Below are 26,031 nucleotides of genomic sequence, written 5' to 3'. Positions count from 1 at the left end.
GGTCACAGGTTTTACTTCATCAGTTAACTCTGAATCTTCGAATAGTAGCCAGCTTAGCTCTTATAATGCACAATATACTGAACATTTGGTTTGATGGTTAAGTGAGAAAGATAGGGACGTTGACTCCCCATGACCAGTAAAGCCTGCTGACATTCAGAAGCCATCACCATTTTTTTTTTTTTTTTTAAATCACAGCCACAGCCCGTACATGATCCATTAAAGTGTTGACTTCTTGTTTCTTGACTTCTTGAATTATTTCTCTATTCTGGTCTCTTGGTCCTTAAACATCTTTTTCATGTACAGTGTTCTTATCCTTTACCCTAAAGTATCAACAGAGCCCAATACATCTATGAAGGGACTGACTTGAAATTCACAAACATTGTATATTATATAAACTGCAACCTGAGGACGTAATTAACCAATCAGAATCGTGTAGTCATCACAGCTGTGTAATTACAAACAAAAAAAAACTACAACCAGACTTGCAGTATGTCTATAGGCAGCGCATTTACTTGAGTCAGTATGGATGACGGCTTTATTAACAGCAGATAGTACACTCTCTTATAAAAGCACATTCCTTCATTACTGTTCAGATAAGAGCACTACAAACATGGAGGTGTAATTTCAGAGAACAATCCAACATTATCAGTCCTTGAAAGAATATTAGAAATTAAGAGCTCAGGTTAAATGTTACTGTCTGTTTTTAAAAAGTAAACTTCCCCATAGGAAACTCCACAATGACACAAAATGTTAGACAACAAATATTAAACTTTATAAAACATTTCTAGAACAAATCGTTTGGCTTTGCTAGATGGTTGACCGGTTACAACACCTCTCTGGTACACGAACTTCAGCTCTTCAGATTTGTTTTTGCTGAAATGCCTGTAACAGGTTACTATCACAAAAAAGGGCAACTGGAACCTGGAAGGGCAAATTTCTGTTCAGTTAGTAGAATAACTACACTGGCTGAATCACAGATGTTAAATGTGCACCAAGAAAGAAGACGATCCAGACAGCAGTGAGAGGTGAAAGCTCAGCATTAATAGTCCGTTCTTCAGTCACTAGGACTGGATGCTGAAGTCCATCTTAATGTCTCCTAAAGTGGGCTCAAAGGTGTAGTTGTAAGACACTGCTGCTCGGCCATCACCTGAACTGTCCCACGGTGAGCTGAGAAAATACACTCCCTGTTTCCTGTGTCGACTCCACTCACACTCGCCCTGAAAGGAAGGCAAAGCAAATCTGTGAGAAGATCCCTCCCTTACAGTCCTGCTGAACAGGAAGAGATGAGCTCAAAGGACAATGAAAGAACAAGACAAGCCGGGGGTATAAAGATGACAGCCAGGGTGTGATGTGATACCTGCTCACTGATTGGTCCTATCAGACCTGCACTGACAATGATGTCATCGGTTAGATGATATTCCATCCACAACGCAATACCATGGCAACGACCAACCCTGAAACACAAATTAAAACAATCTAATCATACAGTGTAGTTTACTATTAGAGCCTCACAGATACATTCTAAATCATTACTTTTAAGTAGCTTTACACTCACATGGCAGTAAGTACAATGTAAAATAACTTTATCATTTACTGTATGATTTAAAAAAGAACACACAGTTACAGAAGAATTCTCAGCACCTTATGAGAGGGAGTGAGCCCTGGCTGCTGATTGGCTGTTTAGGGACACACTCCGTAAAGTCAAAGGTCATGACGGCTGAGGACTGGGTCAGAGCACGACACGGGTACTCCCAGAGAGGGTGGGGCTCGGCCTCACGGGACTCACGGAAATCCAGAGATCTCTGAAGGTCACAAATACATGATTTTAGAAAACAGATGAGGAAGTCCATAAAAACTTAAGACCGGAAAATAAACTAGGTGTCCAACTTGTGTTCAATTTATTTTATTGATGATTAATGATTTAAGCAATCCCCTACAGTAACCAGAGTTACATGTGGATCACACTGGAGGTTAAATCTGACGGCTATGAAAATAAAGCATGCTTCAAACTAACCTGGACCATTTCATCCATGGGTGTTACGTCAAAGCCTTCACATGTTCCACACGGTGCTCGTATCCTCCACAAATCCTTCAAACATGTGAAAGTTCATGTATGACACAGTGCACTGTATATATAATATGTGTAAAAACGTTTTAAAATGTGTCCTCGGTTTGAGGCATTAAATGAGCGTCTGTGTCGGTAAAAAGGAAAAGGCCAAACATCTCTTATACTACTGAAGTCACTATTTTTAAATTCACAAATGACAGTTTCATATTAAATTGTACAAAAGGAGTAGTAGGGCCACATGAGGGCAAAAACATCAGAGATTTAAGTCATAAATCCAAAAGAATATACTTGGGAATTTGTGAGAAGAAAATCGTAAGAGAAGAAAGTCATACATTTCAAGAGGATTAAAGTCGTAAATGTACAAGATTAAAGTCGTAAATGTACAAGATTAAAGTCGTAAATGTACGAGATTAAAGTCGTAAATTTACAAGAATAAAGTCGTCTTTATTTTAATCTAGAGTTTTTCAGGAGAACAGCAGCCGCTGTTCCAAAATGGAGAAACATGGAGCATCTACTGGAGTTATAACTTAGTAAAGGTTTCACAAATAAAGAAATACTTCATCTATTGGCACACGTGAGTCATGTCATGAGTATCAGGACCCTGAAACTGAGGCTTTTCCTCAGAAAGAACCACACTGACTTGGAGGAAATTGTCTCTTTGGTGGGAGAGGAAATGTATTTGCAACCTTTCAGAATAATAGTTTTAATCATAGTCTGATTAAATTCGATTTATTAATATTTTTTTTTTTTAAATGTACGACTTTATCCTTGATAATTTACAACTTTAATCTTGATTTTTTTTATTCTATTTTATTTTTTAACATGGCCCTAATACTACACCATAAAAGTGTAATCAACCATATACGACTCTGTATTTAGGATCTTGAACACTTCCATTACCATTCATAGAGGATTTCTCCTCAAATCTCCCTACAGGGCAAAGAGCTCTTAAACAAACGTACAAACAGTACGATCTGTTACAGGCCTACACAAAACAGTTAACCTACGGAAATATTCAGAAGATTATCATGGATATGACTTTGCCCTTTCTTTCAATCACACATGTTTCTGTCTCACCTGGAACTCTACAGCCATCATGTGCAGTGTGGCAGAGCGGGGCAGTATGGTGGCGTCGGGCCGGAGGAGGCCTGCCAGGGCCGTCCGACAGTACCAGAAGAAGAGAGAGTGCCAGGGTAAGAGGCTGGTGCTGAAGTACGGCTCACCCATCAGGACTGAGATCTGTGGGAGAGATGATGTACGCTCAATCCAACGAAATAAACACTTCTGAGCTTTGGTGCGATATACCATATAGAACCACAGACACATGGGGGAGGATTTGGGAAATTCAACAAAATGGAATTTTAATCAAACAGATTAGAATCCCTTATGGACATTTGGGGGCAGTAGAACAAATCATAAACACAAGTTTGACATGCTAACAAAAAAAATTGGCAGCTATTTAAACGTCTAGCAATGAAGAGCAAAATACGCTCTACACGGGCCATTTTCATATTGGCATATTTTTCCGATAAAATAGGCATACAGTTGCGCTGGTACTTTAAAACACTTTTTTCCTTTAGTTTACAAGCTCAAAGATGCTAAAAATGTCTTTAGAGGTGAAATAGAGGTCAAATCCACGTTACTTAATAGCTAGTTATTTGCTACTCTGCACATCCTTGATGGTAATAACATCAGAGCCACTATGTTGGACCGCAGCCCACCCCACCAAAGGCTTTGTTCCAAAGGTACCTGTTCCCCTCCTACATCACTGCTGGTCAGCTGCTCAGGCCTGATCTCAAGCAGCTCCACACCTCCTTTCTTCAAGTTGGCTTCCAACACCTGCATGGACAAAATGTTACACTTCATCCTCTGCCTCTGGAGTCTGCTGCTTTAGTGTTGATAGAAAACAAAACGTGAAATTATAAATAAAGTCTGTCATTGTGTGCATTATAATTCTCTTTTACCTGTTCAATAACCTGTTTGGACATTCTGGAGTTTTCCAAACTGTAGACCTAGACATGGAAGAGGAGAATAAAGAGATGTGAGAGAAACAGATCTGAATTTGTCCCACGGTTTGTAAAGGTTCAGTATCTGCTCATAGGGTCTAAGCAGCGTACCTTTTTGGCTCCGAGTATGTGCGCAAACACAGGAAGCAGACTGCCATCACTCACACTAAGACACACACTGTCCTCCTTCAGGACCTGGAGTAAACACAGCAGTTTATCAAAAAAAAAAGAAAAGAAGAATGACTTGTATTCTTCTCTTCTCTGACACTTCTGACTGAGGCCGGCCCTCACTTACACTGCGTAGAGCGCTGACGTAGCTCTCTGTGCGCCGTCTGTCGTTGTGTTCTCCAAAACGTGGACGATTCCACACCAGGTGAGCCTGACAGGTACAACACGGCCGAGAGGGAGGAGCCTCGGTCGGTGAGTTCTGTTGGCTGAACACACGAACGCATCGATCACATGCCTGATAACACAACTACCCACAAGGAATTCACTGAACTTCTTCTTTTATAGTTGATGTTCAATACTCCACATGTTTAGTGACTTGTGCTCTGCTGCATTTTTAAATAGATGGATCATTTATTGATCCCAATATCCATTTTTTTTGTTGGTATTTTTGGGCTTTTTATGCCTTTATTAAGAGATAGGACAGTAGATAAAGTCAGAACTATGGGAGAGAGAGTGGGGAATGACATGCGGGGAAGTCCGATTCAAACCCGGGCAGCCTCCGCATACGTGCACGCACTTACCACTACACTACCAGCGGCCCCATATCAACTATTTTGATCGACTACATCTAAATATCTAAGTCAGCCAAGACAATGTACCCCCGTTTAAACATACACCACACTTTTGGGAAGCCATTTTTGCTGTTGGAAAGATGGCTAACAAAGGCACAAGTCTAGAAATCCAAACTGAAATAGGTTTTAGTTCTTCTGGGCCACCAACTGTATCACTGTAAACAAAGTTGGTGCTAAAATAGCAACATATAATTTATATTTTCAAACTATTATCACTAACTCGGACTGACAGAGGTGAGGTTGAAAACAGCAAACATTTTTGTTTAGGAGCCAAAGACAGATCCTCTACTTGTCGTTTTACACTCGTCAGTAATTTGACAAATGGTTTAACACAATGGCTGCCTGGCTCAAGGGGTTTAAAAAAACACGGTAATCGTTTGCTCTGCTGAGAAGACTGAGTTATACCCCTAAGTACCCCTAGAAAAGCTACTACTAGATAGTAGCCTCTGCCTCGGAGTAACGGTGCATGTTTGAGAAAATAAGTGATGCTGTTTCTGTCGTGTGATTCTCTACTGCAGGAGAATAAGATCCTAACAGTATTTTTAGCGTACGTCGTGAAATGTATCGTCTGTGATGTGCTACCTGTGAGGCCGCAGACTGTACCACAGACTGTAGTCATCATGGCACACAGTCAGACTCAGCTCCTCTCCTTTGGTCACTGTGCTCTCCACAGGCAGGAAGTACACACTCTGCATCCAGTGGTCCCTCCACTAAAACACAACACAGTGATCAGTAAAGGGTTGATGAGAGGACAACACAGAACGTTCTTTAACTCACTGGAGCGCTCTTCGGCTGTGGGTACGCCCAGCTGGGAGCCATGCTGCAGACAATGCTTCCACTGGGATCCATGTCCAGGTCCCACCAGGACAGCACCACGTGGGCCCGACCGTCCGACTGAGACGCAAACTGGGAGGAGTGGGCCTGAAGCGCGCTGCTGACTGGTTTACTGAAATCCACACTGGAGTGTACAGAGATGGAAAACAAAGTGTGAGACACTGGAGCGCACGGAAACAATCCAGGAGATCCTGTTTGTCTCTTTCAGACCTGAACATGGTGCAGAGGGGACCCAGCGGGTTGAAGCTGTTCGGAGACACCTGGCTCAGCTGGATGTCACACACCGAATGAGCTCCAGCACAGTGGCCCACTGCAGGCGGTGGGACCACACGGGCCCCCTCCACCTCCACCGGCTGCATCTGAGCCCAGCTCCACAGAAGCTCAGACTCCACCAGCTGAGCGTAGACGGTGGCCCGATGAGGAACCGCCTCACAACCCTCCTATGTGGGCATGAAGAGATAAACCTGAATACCATTTACAGGGTAACGTCATCAATTCAATCAAGTATTGACATTTAAAAACTAATTCTAATAGTCCATCAGCAGGGTGAAACTTCAGATCAACACTTACATTTAATTGCATACACACAAACTCTCACACGTACCAGGACTAGATTTCTGTGAGCATGTTCATAGCTCGGCAGGGCTCCTTCACCTATCAGCTCTGTGTCAAACAGCTCAGTGATCAGAACATTGGCCTTCGTTTGCATGTCTCCATCTGTATTCAATTACAAACACAACACACATATACTTAAAACATCACCCTCACTGTTTTGTATTTCCCTTATATGTGATGCTCTTCAGTGTTACTCTCTGTTGTGCTGTAATGATGGAGCAGCCTGGCACAAGAATTTCCTTTAGAATGAATTAAGTTCTATCTCATCTCTAATAGACATTCATATTTATTTTAGAAAGTCACAGATGCATGCAGCACAAGGTACATATAGTGTGAAAGTGTGTGTGTGTGTGTGCGTCTGTGTCTTACCTGGCCCAACAGTGACATCTGTTGAGTGTTTATTAATAATCTTGATCTTGTCAGAGAAGCCGTTCTTCGTCACAATGCACTGTGCTGCTTCAGCCATGGGCTTAAAAACCTGAACCAGACAAGAAAACATTTTGTTACAGCATGACAATAAGAATCCCTCCTGAGATTAACCTCTCTCTCTTTCAAACCAGAAACAGCTGATAACGTCCCTCTCTTTGGACCACCAGATGGCATAAACAAAAACAGTGATTTAATCATTTTGCTGAACAATGGGAAATGTATTTTTCTACCACTTCTTTCCTTAGTTTTTTTTGTTACTGTGTGTTTGCCAAATATTGTGTTAGATCCAAATCTTCAGTTAAAAACACTCATGTCACTCAATAACAAAAACAAACAAACCAATCCAGGCTGCAAGGTAAGATTAATATTTTGTTTCCATCGATTGATGTGGCTTAACAAAACAGTGCAACACTGTATTTTTTTTTATCTATAAGAAAGGGCTTTCTTTTATATGATATGATATATGATGATCTTTTCTATGATATAGTCTGAGATGCCATCCTCTGCATTGCGAGTTTCAAATCCTTCCGTCTGGACGAAGACTTTCAGTTCCAAAGTGCAGAACGAAACACTGTAGGAACAGCTTTGTCCCAGCAGCCTTTATAGAGCGGAACAAGTCATAGTGTGTGTGTGTGTGTGTGTGTGTGTGTGTGTATCGTGCTTTTCCTCTTTGCTGCTTGATGTGGTCGTTGTAATTTCATGAAGGTCTGGGAAGCTGTTATCATTCTTCTTCGTGGGTCCTTACCCTTGTATTATTTATTTTGGTGTTCTCAGCTCTGTAGCTTTTACAGATCAACTTGTTTTATTAATTGAATGACTGGAACCTGCGCACTTCACGCTCCTCAGCACTTTTACCCATGTACTGAGCATTTGCACTTTGTATGTTTTATGTATTGTCTGTGTTGTATTAAGTGACTCTCCCTTACTTGACATGTACATTTTACCCCTCTTACACTGTACAGTCCAAATGCAGTAGACTACACATGTTTACCTCGACAGCATAGCAGAAGTCGGCTCCAGCGGTGACAGCCATCATGGACAGCAGGCCTGTTCCTGTCCCGATGTCTAACACGATGACCTTCTCACCCCGCTCCTTTACTCTGGCCACAGCTGCCCGGATGCCCTGGTAGTACTTCTCGTTCTGGAGGAACAAAATGAATCAGCTACTTCGCACTGAATAGGAGAGATCTGTCTGCAGAGGGACTCCAGTGAATAAGCTTGATCACAATCAGTATTCTTTTCTCCTTTAATTAAAGCCAACTTTCCTTTGAATAGACATTTGTGAATTCACAATGTGTAAATGATGACTCCATCATGTCAAAGTTCTACAGCCTTTTATTTTGTCTTAGAAAGATTCTGATTTGATGCCTCAAGACAAGGAAACTACTTTTTAAGTCTGTACGAACACAACACTGTATTCTGCAATACAAACATAAAGAGACATGCCAAATAGAAAGTACACCTCATTGAAAAGTTGGTATTTATTTTTTTCCCCACATGTGATGAAAAGACAGAGGTGATATATTTAAACTTATCTTACATAACATCTCATGAAGTAGTCCTTATCCGTAAAAAGTAAGCAAACCTCTTGCAACGTTAAGTTATTTCTGCCAAAGAGGAAGACGCCCGCTTCTGAGACCAGGGTTGTACTTCATTTCTATTTTCTATTGAAGAATGTGACACATGTTCATTTGTATCGTTATGTAAAAAGTTGGAAAGGCAAATCAGAACAATGCTAAAACAGAAACAGTCTCTATGATGACATTACGCATCACTCACCCTGTCACGGTCGTGGAGCATGTCCGCGTAGCAGGACCTGAAAAATAAACAGAACAACAGATGGGGTTGGACCACTGTTAGCGTCTGAATATTTGATCATTTATGATCATGTCAATACCAACCAGGAACAAATATGTGTTAAAAGTGAGGATCATTCCATACCTTGATTTTTAATAAATGGTAATTAAAAATGTAACTTCTTCGAGTACATGCATTTCTTTTTTCTATTTAGAAGCAAATAAACATTGCTGCATATTATTGTTGTTCTAATGGGAATTCATAGGTGTGAAATGGGGCTGCTGTTTCCATTATAATAAAACAATTATTTGGAACAGGCAGAGAAATCAGCAATGCAATATGTCAGCTCGCTTACATTATCACAATATATTGCAATATTTTGAATTGACACTGTATTGATGTGTATCACATCACTAGATCTTTTTCCAGTTTGAAAATATGGCACTATATAAATATATATATATATTTGTTATTATTATTTCTTGTTTATTTTTTAAATCAGTAATACTGAGTATGTTATAATGTTAAAAAGAAAACATTGACTGATTACTATCAGATTGTTTAAACTTTAAGTTCCTCCAGACTAGAGTGCTACATTATCAGAAAGAAAAGTTGAAATAATTACGTTTATCTGAAAACATGTACTTGGTAAAGCCAGAATCTCTACCTGCCTGATAATAAAACACTTTTTGTGTTTCTGAGCTCCTTTCCTCTTTTCATCATACAACACAAGACAAATATTCTCATCGCCTGGTTCTGTGTCTTTGTCAAGTTTTCAGATGACTCAGGATTCATTAAAATGTGATAACAAATTTACACCAACCACACAACAACACTGACATGTGTTGTTGTGCGCAGCTTCTCTACATGATGTGATGCTAAGCTACCTGGCTATCTCCTGGTGGTAGTCGTACTCCTCGCTCTCCTCCACCCAGTCTAAAGCTCCAGTGGTCGGGTTGGCTCTTCCACAGAAGGTCTTCATCTCCGCAACAACAATTAAAACACTCGATTAAGATGTGTGGCTAATTAAAAGCTTTAATAACAAACTCAATTAAACAAAGTTGTAGTTGTCTGGACTAAAGAAGCAGCGTTGCTCCAAAGGAAGCGGCCATCTTTCCAAGTGACGTCATACATTTAGTCACGTGACTGGCATTCATGACATTTATCCTCCTTTTTTAATAGCAAAACACGTTTGACTGAAAAATATGATAGTATAAGGATTCTCAAATTATTAAAGAAGGTCGAAAGTTAGACTTTTTATTTCGATTGTGAAAATAAAAATGCCTCGCCTTTCTCTTCCTCTGTAAATGAACAATCAGTGAAAGCTGTGCGTTTTTACAAAGCATTTATTTAGTCATTTATGCTCACAGTATACAATGTGCCTTATTGGAACAGATGTTGTAATATATTCTCAGACTAAAGAACAGAAAAAACACAAGAAAAGGAATATAAATACAATAAATATACATAAAGATTCAAAATATAATACTCAATATCAACAACAAAGGGAGATGAGACATACAAAGACAAGTTAATAAAAAATAAAAAAACGTGATTTTATAAATAAGCTGCCCAAGTTCTTCAGGTAGATAGATCCCAGTCCAGGAGCCTTGGCAGTAAATGATCATTTTAATGTCCAGATGTGACAGAACATAAATTATTCTTTCACTACTCTCATGTTGTAACTGAAACAGTGTATCTCTGTTAATTTCTTACATCCTGCAAAAACAACCATTCAGATAAGTTTCTCATATGGTGACCATTTTTTAAATTTAATTTGTAGAATATATCCAAATAAGCCTTTATTTTGACTTACTTTCAAATCCTTGATTCCTTGGAATGAAATGAACATGGTATAGTTTGCACAAATTCATTTGCTAGTGTAAACTACAAATGTTTGTTTTCAGCAGGAAATATAAGAGGTGTTGCAGTTCAATACATTAAGTTGAGTAGACCTTGAATATTTGGATACTGTTTATTTTGTGAGTGGAGTTTTTCTGTCTGCCTCCAAAATACAATGATGGTAAAATGAATTTTATTGGAGGTGTTCGAGCTTTTGTTCAGTAGAAAATACTATCAATTAAATCTGTAACCTGTAAACAGCAAATAAATCCTATAGAGTTACATCGTTTATTTGTTATCATTATGCAATGACCAAGTGGGTCCTCTTAGAGCACTGAGTGCAGTTTACTGACGCCATGTTACAGGATGTCTGATTGTTAAAGACACATCAGATACTACAGTTAGACCTGGACCAGAAAGTCACCATCCAGACCCCCAGGTAAACTGTAAGGAAAAAAAACTAAAATGTCAGACTTTCCTACTCACACAACAGACATCTACGGAGCCCCTGAAGTCCCAAAAAGTAAAAAAAAAACTTGTGCACAGATGATATTATTTAAAAAAAAAATGTTTGGGGACTTCAGGGGCTCCGTAGATATCATCAAAGAAAAATGCCACGGTTTTTAAATGGGGCCCTATTTTTTAAAATCAAATAAGGGATCTAAACGACTAACAAGAACAAAAATTTTTTTTTAATTGATCCATGAGATTGCTTCAGCTGGCAGCTGCAAAACAGGCTACAATTTGATCCCTGATGTCCAAAGTGGCGATCACATGACATGCACTTTTCACAACTGACAGGCTGAGACAGTTTGTTTAGTGTCTGAAACACAAGAGAATTAATTCATAATGACAGACCTTGGTGTTAAAGAGCAAGGTACTTCTATTTACCAGAAAATCATATTTCATCATACTCTTCAAAGCCACCAGACTCCATTGTCAAAAACAGTCATTTATCCTCACAGAAAACTTTGTTGAACACTCCACATTTCCCCCAAAGAATAAGGATGCAGCCAAGTCAAAGCTTGAAGAGACTTCTGTGGGAAACACAAGAACACAGTGATGGTGGCACAAGGCAGATCTCAGTGTGTAACAAATGATGGTCCATTGATGAACAACATGCATGTGAACATGATCACACAAAGGTTCCTTTAAACAAAGCTTGAAACTCCTCATCGTGTTTCTTACTGGTCCTTCAGATCGTTGAGTTATGATGTGCTGCAAGCTCTCGGCTTGATTATCTTTCAGACCAGATTTTAAAGTCCAATTCAGGTTTCACAGTTTCATGCACACTTGGCAGTGGGCAGGCAGAAGACCAGGGACGAGGGGCGCACCAGGATGTCAGTGAAGATGGGCCGGTACCCTGCAGGGAGAGGGGGGGCACTCTGCTCCAACAAGTCCAGCACAGACCCTCTGATGTCCCTGGAAACGTCACTTCGAATGTCCATCAGCACAGAAACATGCTCTTCACTAAGGGAGCAGGAAAACAGTAAGTTAAGTTATCACTGGCCTGGTCGGGAAAAAGACAGAATCAAAAGTTTAAAATCTATATGTCAACAATGTAAGTGGCACATTTAAAATACACTTTTACTTAACAATCTCCTAATTGTTAAATAACCTTGTTATGAGGGTCTACCTTGATATTAACGGATACCATATGGTTATTAACATGACTTTTAGCAGGGAGGGTTAGAAAAGCAGGTGAGGTCAGATTACCCGATGTCAGGGTATTTGGCTACAAGTCCGGTAACTTCCAGGGTTAGCATTCCGGGGTCTTTCAGTCGGATGAAATCAGCCAGGATGGGGAGTAAGGCCAGAGGATTCACTTCAGGCACTGACCCTTCACCATCCTGAAGACAGGTAAGCAACTCAGTCTGAGTGACATGAATGCTGATATAGATATCAGTAACTCTGACAAACCTGTTGTGGCTTAAGTTTCTGAATATCTACAACATTTGGATGCTAATGACGATAAGACGCCCCAGAATAGTATAAATGAAAAGCCATTTATTATGAACTTTTTATGAAAACTAAAAAGATTTTGTCTAAAGCAAGACATTCAGAGTCAGTTCCTCCTCACCAGGCCGTGAAACATCTCTCTGAACAGCTGCTCGTCTTGAACCATCTGCTGAGCGAGCTGCTTCCTCTCGTCTGCGCCCCGACACACCAGCCTCTTCTGCATCAGAGCCCGGACATACTCCACCACCATCAGCCACTGGGCCTCCTCCTGCAGACGCTGTATACACACACACACACACACACACACACACACACACACACACACACACACACACACACACACACACACACACACACACACACACACACACACACACACAAACACACACATAGGATTCAGCAGGTTTGCTGAATACAGACTAAAATGAGCAGAGTACTGAATGGAAATGTTTTCTACAAATGTATGGTTCTATACATCTGCCTAGATTTACTGTTTGCAGATAGTTTATTGTTCAGTTTTTAAGGGACCATGTTCAACATACAGTAATCTCAATGAATTAGAGGAGATGCATTGCACCAGATTTAGCTGATTAGCTAGATTCCATGTGTAGTCCCTGGGCAGGTTGACACACAAACGATACAGAATATAATATGCAATTAATCAATACGAAATATGATGACAAGTATTTAGATGCTTCACCTATTCTTTTTCCTATTCTTATACAACTTAAATATGAAATTATACATTCCCTTCCATCCACAATCCTTAGAGGATAGCTATGAATGCAGGAACATGCCAAACTTAAACCATAAAGTTGTTTTCAATGAATAAATACAATCTGTGTAAGATGTCTGTGTAACTAGACTTCCATCTTCACGGGAGATTGAGACAGAAACAGAGCAGAGCTGTGACCTCTCTGCAGGGAGGTCGAACACGGCTGTACAGCTCCAGGTGACGCTCCAGGACGTGGCAGAGTTTGGGGACGGGTTCTCCCTGGACCAGCCAGGGTCGGGTCAGCAGGCCTGGGAGGAGAGGCTGAAGGTCCAGCAGGAGCTGATCCATCACCAGGCGACACGCTCGTCTCACCGCCCGGTCAAGCGCTGCCAGAGGGTTTGGAGGAGTCCGAGAGAACTGGCTCACTATGCGGGACGACTGCTGCTGCCGCAGGCTCTCTGTGGACTGTCTGCATCAAACACAAGGGACACAGAATACTAGCTATATCAGTCAGCTGATGTGGGCCTAACATAGAATAACTGAGACAGATTGATGTTATCAGATGTGCTGATTAGAAACCTTCTTTTCAGAATGTGTAATACAGACAGACATGCTCAGGTTTGTTTTTCAAAATGTTGTCATCACATACTTTTCCCAGAATAGTAAATTACACTTAAGAGCTTTTGGCACACTGTGGTGCACTGAAGGACAGAGGAAATATATTATCCCTTAAAATTATATCTGTAAGGATGCATCGTCATATTGCCGAAAAGTCTGTGCACGCTGACGACAACATTTATTTAAGTGTCCAATTTCAGTCCAAATCCTTGTGCTCGAAGGCTTTAAAGCTTTGTCAGTGGGGTCATCAACTGTCTGCCATTATCTCACTTGAGGATGATGCAGTTGCTGATGGAGGCCAGCAGGTAGTGGAGGTAGAACTTGTTTTTTCTGTTGCTTGGATCCCTGCGATGCTCCTTCCCAAATTCCACCAGTGCTTCTCGAAACCTTTGGAGGGCAGGAATAACGGTGAATGAAAAGGTGAGAGTGAAGACTTAAACTCAGCTGGTGTTCCTAAGTGAAATGGAAATGCCTTGGCAACATGGTCGCACACCTGTTAAGAAGGTTCTCCATCTCATACAGTCCCATCTGTATGATCTGATCCCGCAAGGACTCGCCAATCATCAGAGCCACCCGAGCGTTCTCCTCCAACATCTAACACGGCCATACGCACAAATCACACATTATCACATGACTCATCACTTTGCGTCGAAACACATGTGCATACGCTGGAAAAGTGGAACACCGGAAATAAATCAAAGTGCTCCAAGCAGGTTAAAAAGACAGTCATGTCTGTTAATTCAGTTTAAAAGAGTAGGAAGCACTTGATCTAATTAAAAACAACATGTTCACACAGTGGTTACATCTTGCCTATATCAATATCACCACCAAGAAGCAGAGATAACAAGAAAAATAATACAATGCTAATACAGCATGCACAAATTATTTAAAGGTGAAATCTTGTAGTTTAAACTTGGCACTATGTTTTATGTATTTTGTAGGCTATACTAATATAAATACAACGTATTTGAATTGCTCCAGTGGATTTCTTCTGCAAAACAGTCTGTAATAGCTTCAACACATTCAGAGCTGCATTCTAGATGTTTTCTTAAAGTCAGTTCAAGACATTTGAAAGGATTCCCACATTGATGGACCTTTTAGTTACAGAGTAAGATGTTTTTTTTGGAAACCAAAAACAGTTGTGGCATCACTTTCTTCAGGGCCACAAGATTCGATAGACAAACATTGTAATTCTACCTTCCAGAACACCAAAGTATCCAGTGGACCAATCAGTTCGTCATTGCGTTTAAAACAGACTAATATATGAAGGCAGTGGCAGATTGTGAGATCCTGTGTGCCGCAATGTCAATGTTCTGTTTTCTCCATGCAGTCTTTAGACTTTAGTAAAGAGGTGATGTACACGTTTTATTTTTTGGCTAAAATAGGAACTAAGGCTTTTAAAAAAGTCTACCACAGTAATTTTGTCAGACGCTTAAATTAACAATATGTGAGGCTCATTGGTTTCTGGTTAGGTAGAGCCTGCGCCATTCATGCCCTGTGAATTGTGGCTGAAGTCATTGTTTGTGTTGATGGGTCAGAAGTTAATGAAAGGTTCTTTATAATGTCGCTTATTGCTAACTTTCTGTCTGCAGACATTATGTGTTAGAATGGGGTTGTACTGATTTTGTATTTGTATGGCATTCATACCTGTGTGATGATAGTGGGCAGGCTGGTGTGGTAGAAACCTTCATGGTCTGTATCGGGCTCCTGGTCTCTCTGCCAGTCCTGGAGCTCCACCTGAAGCGCTTTGTGCATCCACTCTGATACGCTCTTCTGCAACAGCAACAACATAGACACACACGTTGATTGTCCATCATGTTTCTCCACACGTCTGTATTTGACACTCAGCCCATTATTAAAAAGAAAAAGGATCTCTGTTTTTTTAAGGTTCTGTCTTTAGCGGTGTATGTATCTTTAGTGGTGGACTCACTCGAACACTCTGCACATATTTGTTCTGCAGCTGCTCCAGCCCTTCAGGAGCGATCAGAGGTCCCAGTTCTTCTTTCTCCATCACACCCGCCAGCTCGGGATGACCCATCATGTCAGGACTGCCAAATCAGCATGGTTAAACAGGTACTATGTGTCTTTTTGTTTTGTTATGTCAGAAGTTATATGTTTGTGACCTACATGGGCGATCAAAGGTTGGTCTCATTTTAAATCTTATTTTGTTTAAGGATGTTTCTCAAAAAGGGAAAGGTCCCGGCAGTATAAGTGGCAGCATTCATAAGAGCAAAGGAGCATCACTTCTTCATGTCTTAATCTACTTGAGTATTGAAAACACTGAAACCAACCTTTATGATAAGAAAGGAGATATAACAAAGTTCCTGTATTCCTTGCGGCAGAAGCAACACCATATCAGCTTTGGAACAACACAGTCTTGTTTTATTGCTGTTATTCAATTATTTCTGTTAGTATATTTGCATTTTTTTCATGCTTTCCCCCCATCTGGTTTCCTTAACTGTCCTCATATCTCCTTTCTAATCTCCCTTTTTTGTTTTTGCATTTTTGTCTTCTTGCTTCAACTCTTTCTTAGCTTAACTTTTTTGACTTGCTTTGTTTGGCCTCGTTGATTAGGTTTCTGCAGTTATGTTGTGTTGTAACTAAGCAGACACACAGGCAGAACAACCAAGAATAACATGAAAAATGTGTGCAGGTGTTGTAGCTCACCTGGTGAAGATGTGGAGCACCCAGTTAAGCACAGCAAAGATTTCTCCACTCTCCAGGTCCCAGCTGCTAACCTAGGCCACAAGAATCCCTTAGATGTATACAGTGAGCTGCTCGTTGGATTTAAACAGTTGTTAGAAGGCATACTAAATCTGCAGTTGCTGGTGTTGGCTTTAAAGTATAAATACAACATTGAACAGCTTATTAAAATGATCATGTTACGTTGTACTAATGCTAGATAGACATGGTGCAGCAGTTTTTTCCCACATGACTGACCTGTGCCAGGTGAGCGTGTAAACAGCGGTGGCTGGCCCTCAGGTAGGCTCCCGTCAGCTGATAGTGTGAGGGGACGCAGTGCTCCAGCAGGTGGCGTACGGTGGTAAGGTCAGCCATGATACCGTGCTGGAGGGCAGAAAGGTGGCCTGCCAGACCTGGACCTCGAGTGTGCAGGTAGGAAACACTGCGAAAGCGGGCAGAAACCGCCTCCTCAAGTACCTGGAAGAAGCATGCTCTCCAGCAGCGAGGTCTCCCACGGGGCAGGGGACGTGCGTTGCCTCTGTTTCCCCCTCGCTCCTCCAGCAAAGCTCGGTCCAGGGTCTCCTCCCGCTCCACTATCCTCACAGCTGAAACAAATGGAGTGGGGTTTTGTCGAGCCAGAGCCAGACTACTGCTCACCACCGCCCACAGCTCCTTACCTGCAGCAAGAGGGTGGATGACGTGCACATCATTATACCATCATCTGCTTTGTAAATGAATCCAAAACATCTTACAACCTATAGATCACAGACACATCACTACCCTTGTGTCGACTGGCCCTCCTTACCCAAAGCGTCCACCAGCTGTCCGACACCAGAGAAATACTTGTCCACCAGCTCCTGGTCTTCTGTGCTGAGCCCATTTCCTGTGGCTCCATGGAGCTGCCAGAGGATGTCATCCTGCCAGCGCTCCAGATCCATCAGCCGGGCGTGGGCTTCCAGGAGTCGCCGGGACTCCACCAGACGCTCTGTCTCCAACACCATGCTACGCACTGCAAAGGGAGGGGAGAGTTTTGAGTCCTGTCATCCTTTAACTATGTAATGCATTGAATCTTTTCTGAGTCCCGGGGCTGTAGCAGACTGAAGATGCATATTTGAACTTCCAGCAAAAATGTTCTTCATTTGACCATAAAAGTGGTAAAAGTGGAACTTTTGGAATTAGGTTTGTAATATACAAATATAACCCCTTTAATCACTTGTATTCTCAAAATCAGAGAAGAACACACTGTTTTCAACAGTACAGTATGAAAGTGTATCGAAAGACATAACTGCATTTCATGACCAGTTTAGTTTCTATTTTAATCATCCCATGTCTAGCATGGCTTGTAGAGGGATGCTCTTTGCTAAAGATAAATCAAGGTTTAAGAGAAGAGCAAAACAATGCCAAATGGAGGCAAGTGTAGCCATAGGCAGGATTGCTCGCATTTTTACTTATTTCTGGTAATGGAATGATTTGCCTTCAGGCCTGTCTGCTCACAAAGCATCATCTCACCAGAGTAAAGTCGTGGCAGGTTGCTGACGGCAGAGAGGAGCTGACTGTGATTGACGGACACTTCTCTCAGCCTCTCCAGAGACTTCACCCCCTCTGTGTTTCCATTGGACTCCAGTCCAGCTTTCTTCAAAGTGTGTGACACCTCCTTAAGCTCCGTCCTGGCCTCCCTGAGCTGCTCCAGACCCCAACCTACCCCCTCCAGGTACGACTGGACCATGGACTGGAAGGTTAGAGACAGAGTGATTACTCTTTTGTACCATCGTAGACTTATAGCAACAATTTCATGAACGAATATCTGGGTTTGTGTGTGTCTTTGATGTCACCTTTAGTCTGGTGTGTATGGAGGTTGTCCTCTGACTCTCTCTCTTCCTGTACTGGCTCAGGCGCTCCAGATGCTCAGGTCGGCAGAAAACCCCTGAAGCCCACTTCAAGGCAGCACCTCGGGCCAAGCACTCCGCCCTTGCCACTTCTGGCCATATCTCAACCACTGACACCCTGTCTGGAAGAAAAAAGAGAAACCATGAAGGAACTTGAGGCAATCATGAGGTGTCATTTTACTGAAAGTGGCTTGTTTTATTGTTTCTTTGTTGTGAATGTCAAACTACATAAAAAATACAGTATGAGCCATGCAATTAAAAATGGATAGCAATCACATCACATACCGGTATGTACAGGTTTAATAGTTAGCATTCACATTGCAGCCAAAAGGGGCCACTTTCATTATGTTGATCCCCACAGAAGTTTGATACATGTCACATTTAAAAGGAAAACAATAAATCAGAACTGAGCATGAAGGCTTGCAGTTCGAATTCAGCATAAGTCTCACGCTGGTTTGCCATTGGTTCTTAGTATTGGTCTGTATGTATTCAGGTGTTGAAATTGGTATGGGAAAGGAGATAAATGCATCAGAGCATCTCCACACAAATTCAACAACTAATACGGACCAAAACAAAAGAAAACAAACAAACAAACAAATTCTTAAAAAACATCCAATTACCGACAACACAACTAAAACTCATAGACCAATACAGACAAAGCAACTAGATTCCACAAACAAATACCTGTAAACATCCAGTAACAGAAAACCAGCAAAAATATGATCATACATCAAAACAATGAAACATAAATAACAACACAACCAAATACCAACACCAGAAACAACCACATTCTGCAATTCTACAGTTCACTTAGTGGACGCTTTAATCCAAAGCGACGTACATCAGAGAGTAAGTACAACCCAAGCAAGAATCTGGAGAGGAGGAAACAACATCAGTAGTGCAAACAAACAGCTTTAAGTCTGATTGGAGACAGGTTCTGACTGGCAATGCACAACATCAACAGCTGCTCTTGAGAGTTCTGATCAGCATCAAAACCATCCTAAATATTATCATCAAATCATTATCGTCATCATCAATATTATTAATTGGTAAGTGTTCATGAAAGAGCTGGGTCTTTAGCTTTTCTTAAAGGTGCTTTTTCTTAAAGGGACTCTGCAGATCGAATGGAGTTTGGTAGTTCATTCCACCACCGGGGGGGGGCACAGAGGACAAGAGTGGTTAGAGACTTAGGGCCCTGTTGTGAGGGTTGGATTAGACGCCTTTCATAGGCAGAGCGTAATGGGTGGGAGGAATGTCCTGAATGACCTGGATGAGAGAGTTTAGGTGAGGAGGAGCAGCAAGTCACATGTTGACAACACAGTGAAATACCAACAACGCAACCAAATACAGACAAAACAACAAAACAGCAACAACACAACAAAAAAACATACAATTCATCCAAATAGTACAACACAACCAAACTAAGAGAGCACGACCAAATACAGACAACACAAATAAATGACGACAATGATGCCAAAGACCAGCAACATCACCAAATACAGACAACTGTTAAATATGGACCTTGCCAAGTTTAAACAACACAAGTAAATACCGTCAACACAACCAAAGGACGACAACACAAGAGTAAATGGACAACAAAACTGAATATTTTTTGAAAGTCAGCTATTTTTTTTAAACTATGCATGTAGACCTAGAGGATGTACTGCAAAGACAAGCAATGCATGAATGAATATGTTTTTACATTGCATCATGCTGAGCTCTCACGGCCACCTTACCTCCTCTTCTATATTTTCCATTTCACTGTTTAGTTACCCGCACCGTCTTAGCCATAAAGAAACACCATATTGAGCATGCTGAGCAGCAGCATTATTGATGTTTAAGGAATAGGATATGCTGTGCACTCTGACTCAGACATTTCTCTGCAACTTAATGGAAAGGTTATTTTTATAGCAGGGAGAACTGAGTCTCTGGTGTCGGACAGATGTGCAGGTTATCTCTCATATTTTGTGTGAGTCAGATAGACAGGCAGCCATCACGTGACAATACTTCCATTTGAGTTAACTTAATTGGGTTTAAGTGAATAATGAAGTGGTTAGTGACTCAGGCAGAGAGCTATGTGCTGTGTTAGGTCACCAACAGAAAGCAGCCTTTCTGTTTTTTTAAGCATAGATGATTCTAGTCATTAGATCACATATCAGGTATGTGCCACTAAAAGTTCAGGTTTTTTCATGAAGAGGCTCAAGTGAGTTAGTTATTTACAACTCTGCATTTGTGTGTGTGTGTGAGTGTAGATGTTTGTCTGCGTTACACAAACAAGGCTTTATCTCTCTCTCAGAGGAGGTCATGGGACACTCTGCTATCGCCTACCAAGCCTAAACCTGAAGCCCTAAAACGTCATCATCAGCAACTCTGCAAAACAATAAAAGCATAGAGCTCGCACTCAGGAAAGTGATGAGTGTTATGTAAGCTGCTGCTGCAACAGCACGGTGATAAACACAACTCCACAGAGGACAATAAAGCAGCTACTAACTGTTTAGACCATTATAATGCTGCTGTGATGGCATGACGGTAGATGAAATCCAGAGGACCCTGTGGCCATGAAGACATGTCGTAGATAATAACAGACTTATCTCTATATATTATGAAGAATCATATTAGTTTATAACTTACAGTTGCTTAACAATGACGCTAACACAGCAATATCAAAAACTGCAGTTCCTCTGGTGGCCACTTGAGGCTTGTCCAAAAAGCGAGTAATCTCTCATTAGGCCCCATGTTAAAGTGCTCATCTTGACAGCAGAATTAAAGAAGTTTGCAATGATAAGGAGTTTGCTCTTTATAGGTTATTTCTTTATTTGTGTATGAAATTCTATTTAACTCTATATAAATTTGGTTCAGGCTTAATGTTTTGACAATGGTATTCAATTCAAGTTGACTTCTTATGTATTTATTTATTTCCTATTTTTAATGTACAGCTAATCTGTTTTAATTATTCTGTTTCTGGTTTGAAATCTTTGCTATTGATTTATTCTTAAGTTTCATTTTATGCAGTATCTTTGTTTATGGACGCTCTTGGTCTTTTATAAGGATTTTATTTCAATTTTATATTGTTTATCTTGGTTGTATAATACTTTGGTCAACGTGAGATATGTTAAATGTGCTTATCAAATATAATCTTATACTTGACTTTTACATTTAAGGGATGTGGTGCTGCTTGCTGTATGTACGGTGTCAGCTAACCTAGCTCTTTCACTGGACTTCACTTTGAACTGTGTTGCTGCTGTTGGTACCTTCTGGATTTTTTTCAAATGCAAATATCAGACAAATAACGTCTTGTTGTGTCATTTATTGTACCCAACAGGCAGTAAAAGCAGTCTGTGCTCCAGCTTTAGCATATTAGCGTAAACCTGCTGGCACTAACAAATAGCATAAACTGAAGTGCAATTTATTGTTCTTACTTGCCATGCAAATAACCTGGGATCCAGTTTTAGCATGTTAGCTTACTCTTGTTGAAACTGACAAATGGGTATGTAATGGGCAGCTGTGGCTCAGTTGGTACAGTCGGTAGTCTCTCAACATGAAGGTTGGGGGTTCAATCCCCAGCTGCAGCTACATGTCCAATGTGTCCCATTTGTTCTTGGGCAAGACACTGAACCCCAATTTCCTCCCGCTGCTTTGTCGGCAATGTATGAATGTATATGAATGAGATGAGTTACTTCTGATGGTCACTTTACTCAGCAGCCTCTACCATCAGTGTGTGAATGTGTAGGTGTGACCTGTGGTGTAAAAACGCTTTGAGTAGTCAGAAGGCTAGAAAAGCGCTATACAAGCTCAAGTCCATTTACCATTGAAGATGTCTGCTCTCTCTGTATGTTGCTTTCAAGTACTTTTAGCATTTGTTGTATATTAATTTATTCCTGGCAGCTCTTGCATCACAGGCAGGCGTGTTGCTGGCTTTTCCATGCAGAGAAGACAGCTATAGGAACACTACAAAATGTAAGTGACTGGGGTTTGTGTTGTTCATCTACTGAATGCTCTCCAACCAGAGATTGGGTGAGTGAGCTCTCTGATTGTTAAATGTAGTCTAATGCTGAGAATGAAAGGGCTTTCATCAGTGGACAATATACTTAATCAAAAATGATGTTGACAAATTCAGAAAAGGACTTTTCAGACACTCACCAAACTGAAAATCTTTGAGATTCTTACTTTAAGTGTCATGTTAGCATCAACAGTTGAGAAATTCTTTACACATGGTTAATTTAGTGGTTGTTATTTTTGCCCACTTTGTATGAAACTCAAGCTATAGATTTTTGTCTTTGCACTACATCCTCAAGGTCTACATCAAAAAAGTGTGCAAAATGTAAAGGGACCTCTGGGATAAACAGCTTTCACAACTTTCTGAAACTGCCATCTAAACTTAAAATTCAAGCAACCTGATGAACAGTGACTGCTGTTATTTCTTGAAAAACAAATGTGTTTTCTGTTTTTTGCAGGATTACAGCTGAATGTATTCAGGGAGGAGTCCTCATCACACTGAGGATGTTTGACACGGACTGGCAGATGTTCAATAAGTAATCAAAGGCCAGTGCTGACACCCAAAACCAATCCATCAATCTCACCTTAATACTGTGAAGACTAGTTTTCAAGAGTTCAATCATTTAAAGTAGCAACACTGTAGCCATGAAGCACTTTGTTTTGTCTCTTCCTTCTAATAGGTTTTTAGAAATGTGGGTGTGGGCATGCAGCATTGTTGTCAACAGCCAAACAGTGTGTGTCCGTGCATGTGTGTTCAGTATGTGTGTCCTGTTACCTTCTGGTTTGTCCCCAAAACTCTTCTGATCCCCCGCTGACATTGAAGGTCAGTTTTCAGCTGCAGAGTCTCCTTGTCCCCGAGGGCTGGCACTGAGGGTACCCAGGGTGCAACACTGCCACAGAGCGGTAAAGACAGACACAGATGACACAGTGGAGGAGGAGGAGGAGAAGAAGAAGAAGAAGAAGGAGAAGAAAGGGTGGAGGAGACAGGGCACATATCCATTCTACTGACGGCTTTCCTCTTTCACCCTCACACACACTCTCTCTCCCAGACACATCCTCTGCTGAGAGGCCGGCAGGAAAGGGAGGGAGCTGGGCAGGGGGGGGGGGGGTTGGTTGGAGGAGGAAGATAATAATGCTGGAGAGAGGAGGGGGGGGGGAGGGGCAGGGATAGGGAGGGTATAAGGAAGCAGGCTGCATTCAAGGGCTTGTTGAGAAAATAGAAAAAGAGAATAATATTCAATCCAGCTTTCTGTTTCCGAACCCTTTAGCAACACCGTCTTCACCAGCAGATCCATCTCCATGACAACTGTGCTAACTCCACCTACTCTTTGAGTCCATGTGATGCAAGTGGAAGCTACAAGTGGACCATGTTTTCTTTCAATTCTATTTACAACATCAAAAATGAACTGCTTTATCTACTTAAATCTTTGAGGTTTATAGAGCCATAATGCAACATTTTGGGAAGTGATGTCAATAGCTTTGTTGGCTTCGAGTTAGATGAGAATATTGATAGCAGTGTGCCACAAATTAAGGCAGGGAACAACTACTCTGGTTCTGTCCAAGGATGAAAAAAACTCCTAAACGTGTATAACATGAACATGAGTCAGGGTGGTGACTAAAGCTAGACTCCAAAGAACTCAAACAGACTAAATTGAACACATTTTCATCTTCAGGTATAGTTATACAAAAATATATTAAAGAAATAAGCAGAAAGAGTGAACCAGAGCAAGTGATGGCGAGAAGGAACCGGAAAAAAAGTATCCCTAATGACAGAGGGGTGAGGGTGAAGGACAGCAGGGGTTTAGAGGACCTGGTTTTCAGCAAAAACTGAAACTCTTGGGAGTCTGAGAGTCTCCTTGACTGGTAAATGGAAACCATTTAAACTCACATGTACAGGAAGAAATGATGTATAATGCATAAGTCATCAGCCAGAAATACGTTGGAACAAAGGCACTAATGGAGTCCATGACTGTTGTTCAGTCAGTGGAAGGATCTTTACAGGTGAAAGATTTCAGCCAGACAGTAGTCTTTATGCTTCATTAGTCACTCACCAACCTTTTAATAGCCGGTAGGTAAACCTTGTGGCTCTATTGTTTTTGCAGAACAATACGTGTTGGGTTTTTCCAGTGAAACAAAAACAGACCGTGTTATTGACCCTCCACTGATCCTCTGCAGCTGTTTGACCAGCTACTAGCACACAGGAAGTTTGTTTATTTGCAGTCAGTCAAGTCCGCTGACCCGCCACCCTGTTTACGCCTCCAAGCTTCCCGGACCTCTTGAATACATCAAGGAGTGTGCCAAAAAGGCATGCAGACTAGAGCCTGCACAAACATGATATCCCAAAGGGATACTCATCTCTTAATCCTGCCCTTTGCCATGCAATTTCATTTCTTTTTTGTTAGGGAGCACTGACTTTAAGAAATCTTGAGAATGGGTTGTTTGGGGGATGCAGGGGGCTGAGCTTGAATTATTTTTGTCAGATTGAAACATCAGGTTTAAAAAAAAAAACTCTGCCACTATTGTTGTCACATTCAAGTCCTTCTGATTTCCCTTTGTAAGTAAAGAAAAGTCTGCACATTACAGCCCCCTGCTGGTCAGGAGAGTTATGTCCTCTCAGACAGGTGAGTGCAGCTTTTTCTTTGGTCCAGACACAGACAACATTTATTTTACAATTTGAAATTTCTGAAAGAAGTGTGAAGTATCTGTCCAAAATGTCGCCTCTTTTAGCTCTGTTTTGTTCTGCCTGAGAAAAATATTCATGTCTTACGCTGCAAAAATGCTCCACTATGTTCCTCAATGAACTTCTAACTTAGCGTAGAGGCTTTTCATAGAAAACAGAACTTTACCCTAATCCTGCCAAAAAAAAGGGGATGACATGCAAAACATCAATCATATCAACCTATTTAATGTGCTAATGCTTTTGATAATATATTGAATCAAAACAACAAAAAAGATTTTCCAGTTTTTAAACTGATATAAGTTCTTGTTTTTCAAAAACATTGTACCCATTTGAATTTGATGCCAGTTTATTTTCATTTATATTTTAGTTTGTTCTTGCAGGTGCTGAAACAACACTAAGAGCAGAGAAAAATCCATCCTGCAGACGGGGTGATGAATATCTGTTTTGTGTTCGACAGATTTTAAACTAGTTATTTACCACGTTTATTTTTTTTATTATTAAAAACAGCTTTAACCAAACGGGGACACTCAGGGTTTAATCCAACTCCGTAAGAAAGGCTCAAATAAAATCTGTTAAATAAATAAAGCTCCTCTCTCACTCTCTGATCTTTTATACTTCCTTACTCTTTTCAAGTGACAAGATGAGGGTTTTTTTTTCAAAAGTTACCTAGAAACAAACGAGAATATCCAGACTGGTACTGTTTCTGTGTCAAAGCAGTTGCCATTGTTAGCCACACTGACAAGGCCACCCTCCTCAGTGTCATATCTTGTATGTTGGCCACACAGGAGAAATGTTCCCCCAGGACCTTATAAGGAATAGAAAAGATGTTGACACATGAGGATGTTGTGCAAAATGTATTCCTGCAGGGTGGGACGACATCACTGTGGGGAACAAGGCCACTAACCTGCTGTTCTCTTGTCTTCACACACTGACAGCGAGACCCTCTGCAGTCAAGCTTCTTCCTGTATGTGTTTCTGGCTGCTCAGTCTCTCCCTCTGCTGTGCATCCAACCACCTGATCTTCACTGCACAGCTGTCCTGCAGGAGGAAATCAGAGTAAGAGATGAAGCAGAAACATTCACATTAATGACTCTGTTCAGTATTT

General features: G+C 41.0%; 2 protein-coding genes across 3 annotated transcripts; both read right to left on the bottom strand.

Annotated features, from left to right (window-relative positions):
- Positions 1-487: 487 nt before the first annotated feature.
- prmt7 (protein arginine methyltransferase 7) lies at positions 488-9,686 on the bottom strand. The gene is made up of 17 exons (XM_061036342.1): positions 9,437-9,686; positions 8,532-8,568; positions 7,744-7,893; positions 6,693-6,801; positions 6,313-6,425; positions 5,919-6,148; positions 5,652-5,832; positions 5,457-5,584; positions 4,370-4,508; positions 4,186-4,269; positions 4,033-4,080; positions 3,818-3,907; positions 3,146-3,307; positions 2,015-2,089; positions 1,642-1,802; positions 1,358-1,454; positions 488-1,217 (listed from the first exon to the last, which is right to left on the bottom strand). Exons 1-17 carry the CDS (start codon positions 9,529-9,531, stop codon positions 1,062-1,064), a joined length of 2,055 nt encoding a protein of 684 aa, XP_060892325.1. The 5' UTR covers positions 9,532-9,686; the 3' UTR covers positions 488-1,061.
- Positions 9,687-9,880: 194 nt separating this feature from the next.
- exoc3l1 (exocyst complex component 3-like 1) lies at positions 9,881-23,320 on the bottom strand. 2 transcript variants are annotated; one of them, XM_061036333.1, is made up of 14 exons: positions 23,023-23,320; positions 18,198-18,373; positions 17,875-18,094; positions 17,171-17,374; positions 16,624-17,042; positions 16,351-16,421; positions 15,614-15,731; positions 15,331-15,456; positions 14,177-14,277; positions 13,954-14,070; positions 13,264-13,534; positions 12,472-12,627; positions 12,108-12,241; positions 9,881-11,861 (listed from the first exon to the last, which is right to left on the bottom strand). In XM_061036333.1, the coding sequence occupies exons 1-14, from the start codon at positions 23,063-23,065 to the stop codon at positions 11,675-11,677; spliced, it is 2,343 nt and encodes a 780-aa protein (XP_060892316.1). In that variant the 5' UTR covers positions 23,066-23,320; the 3' UTR covers positions 9,881-11,674. The 2 variants fall into 2 exon arrangements, with proteins under 2 accessions (XP_060892316.1, XP_060892317.1); XM_061036334.1 differs by having other exon boundaries at positions 18,198-18,369.
- Positions 23,321-26,031: the final 2,711 nt, after the last annotated feature.

Source organism: Labrus mixtus, chromosome 4, assembly GCF_963584025.1.
Source record: "Labrus mixtus chromosome 4, fLabMix1.1, whole genome shotgun sequence".
Classification (NCBI taxonomy): domain Eukaryota; kingdom Metazoa; phylum Chordata; class Actinopteri; order Labriformes; family Labridae; genus Labrus; species Labrus mixtus.
This window is presented reverse-complemented; position numbering and strand designations above follow the sequence as displayed.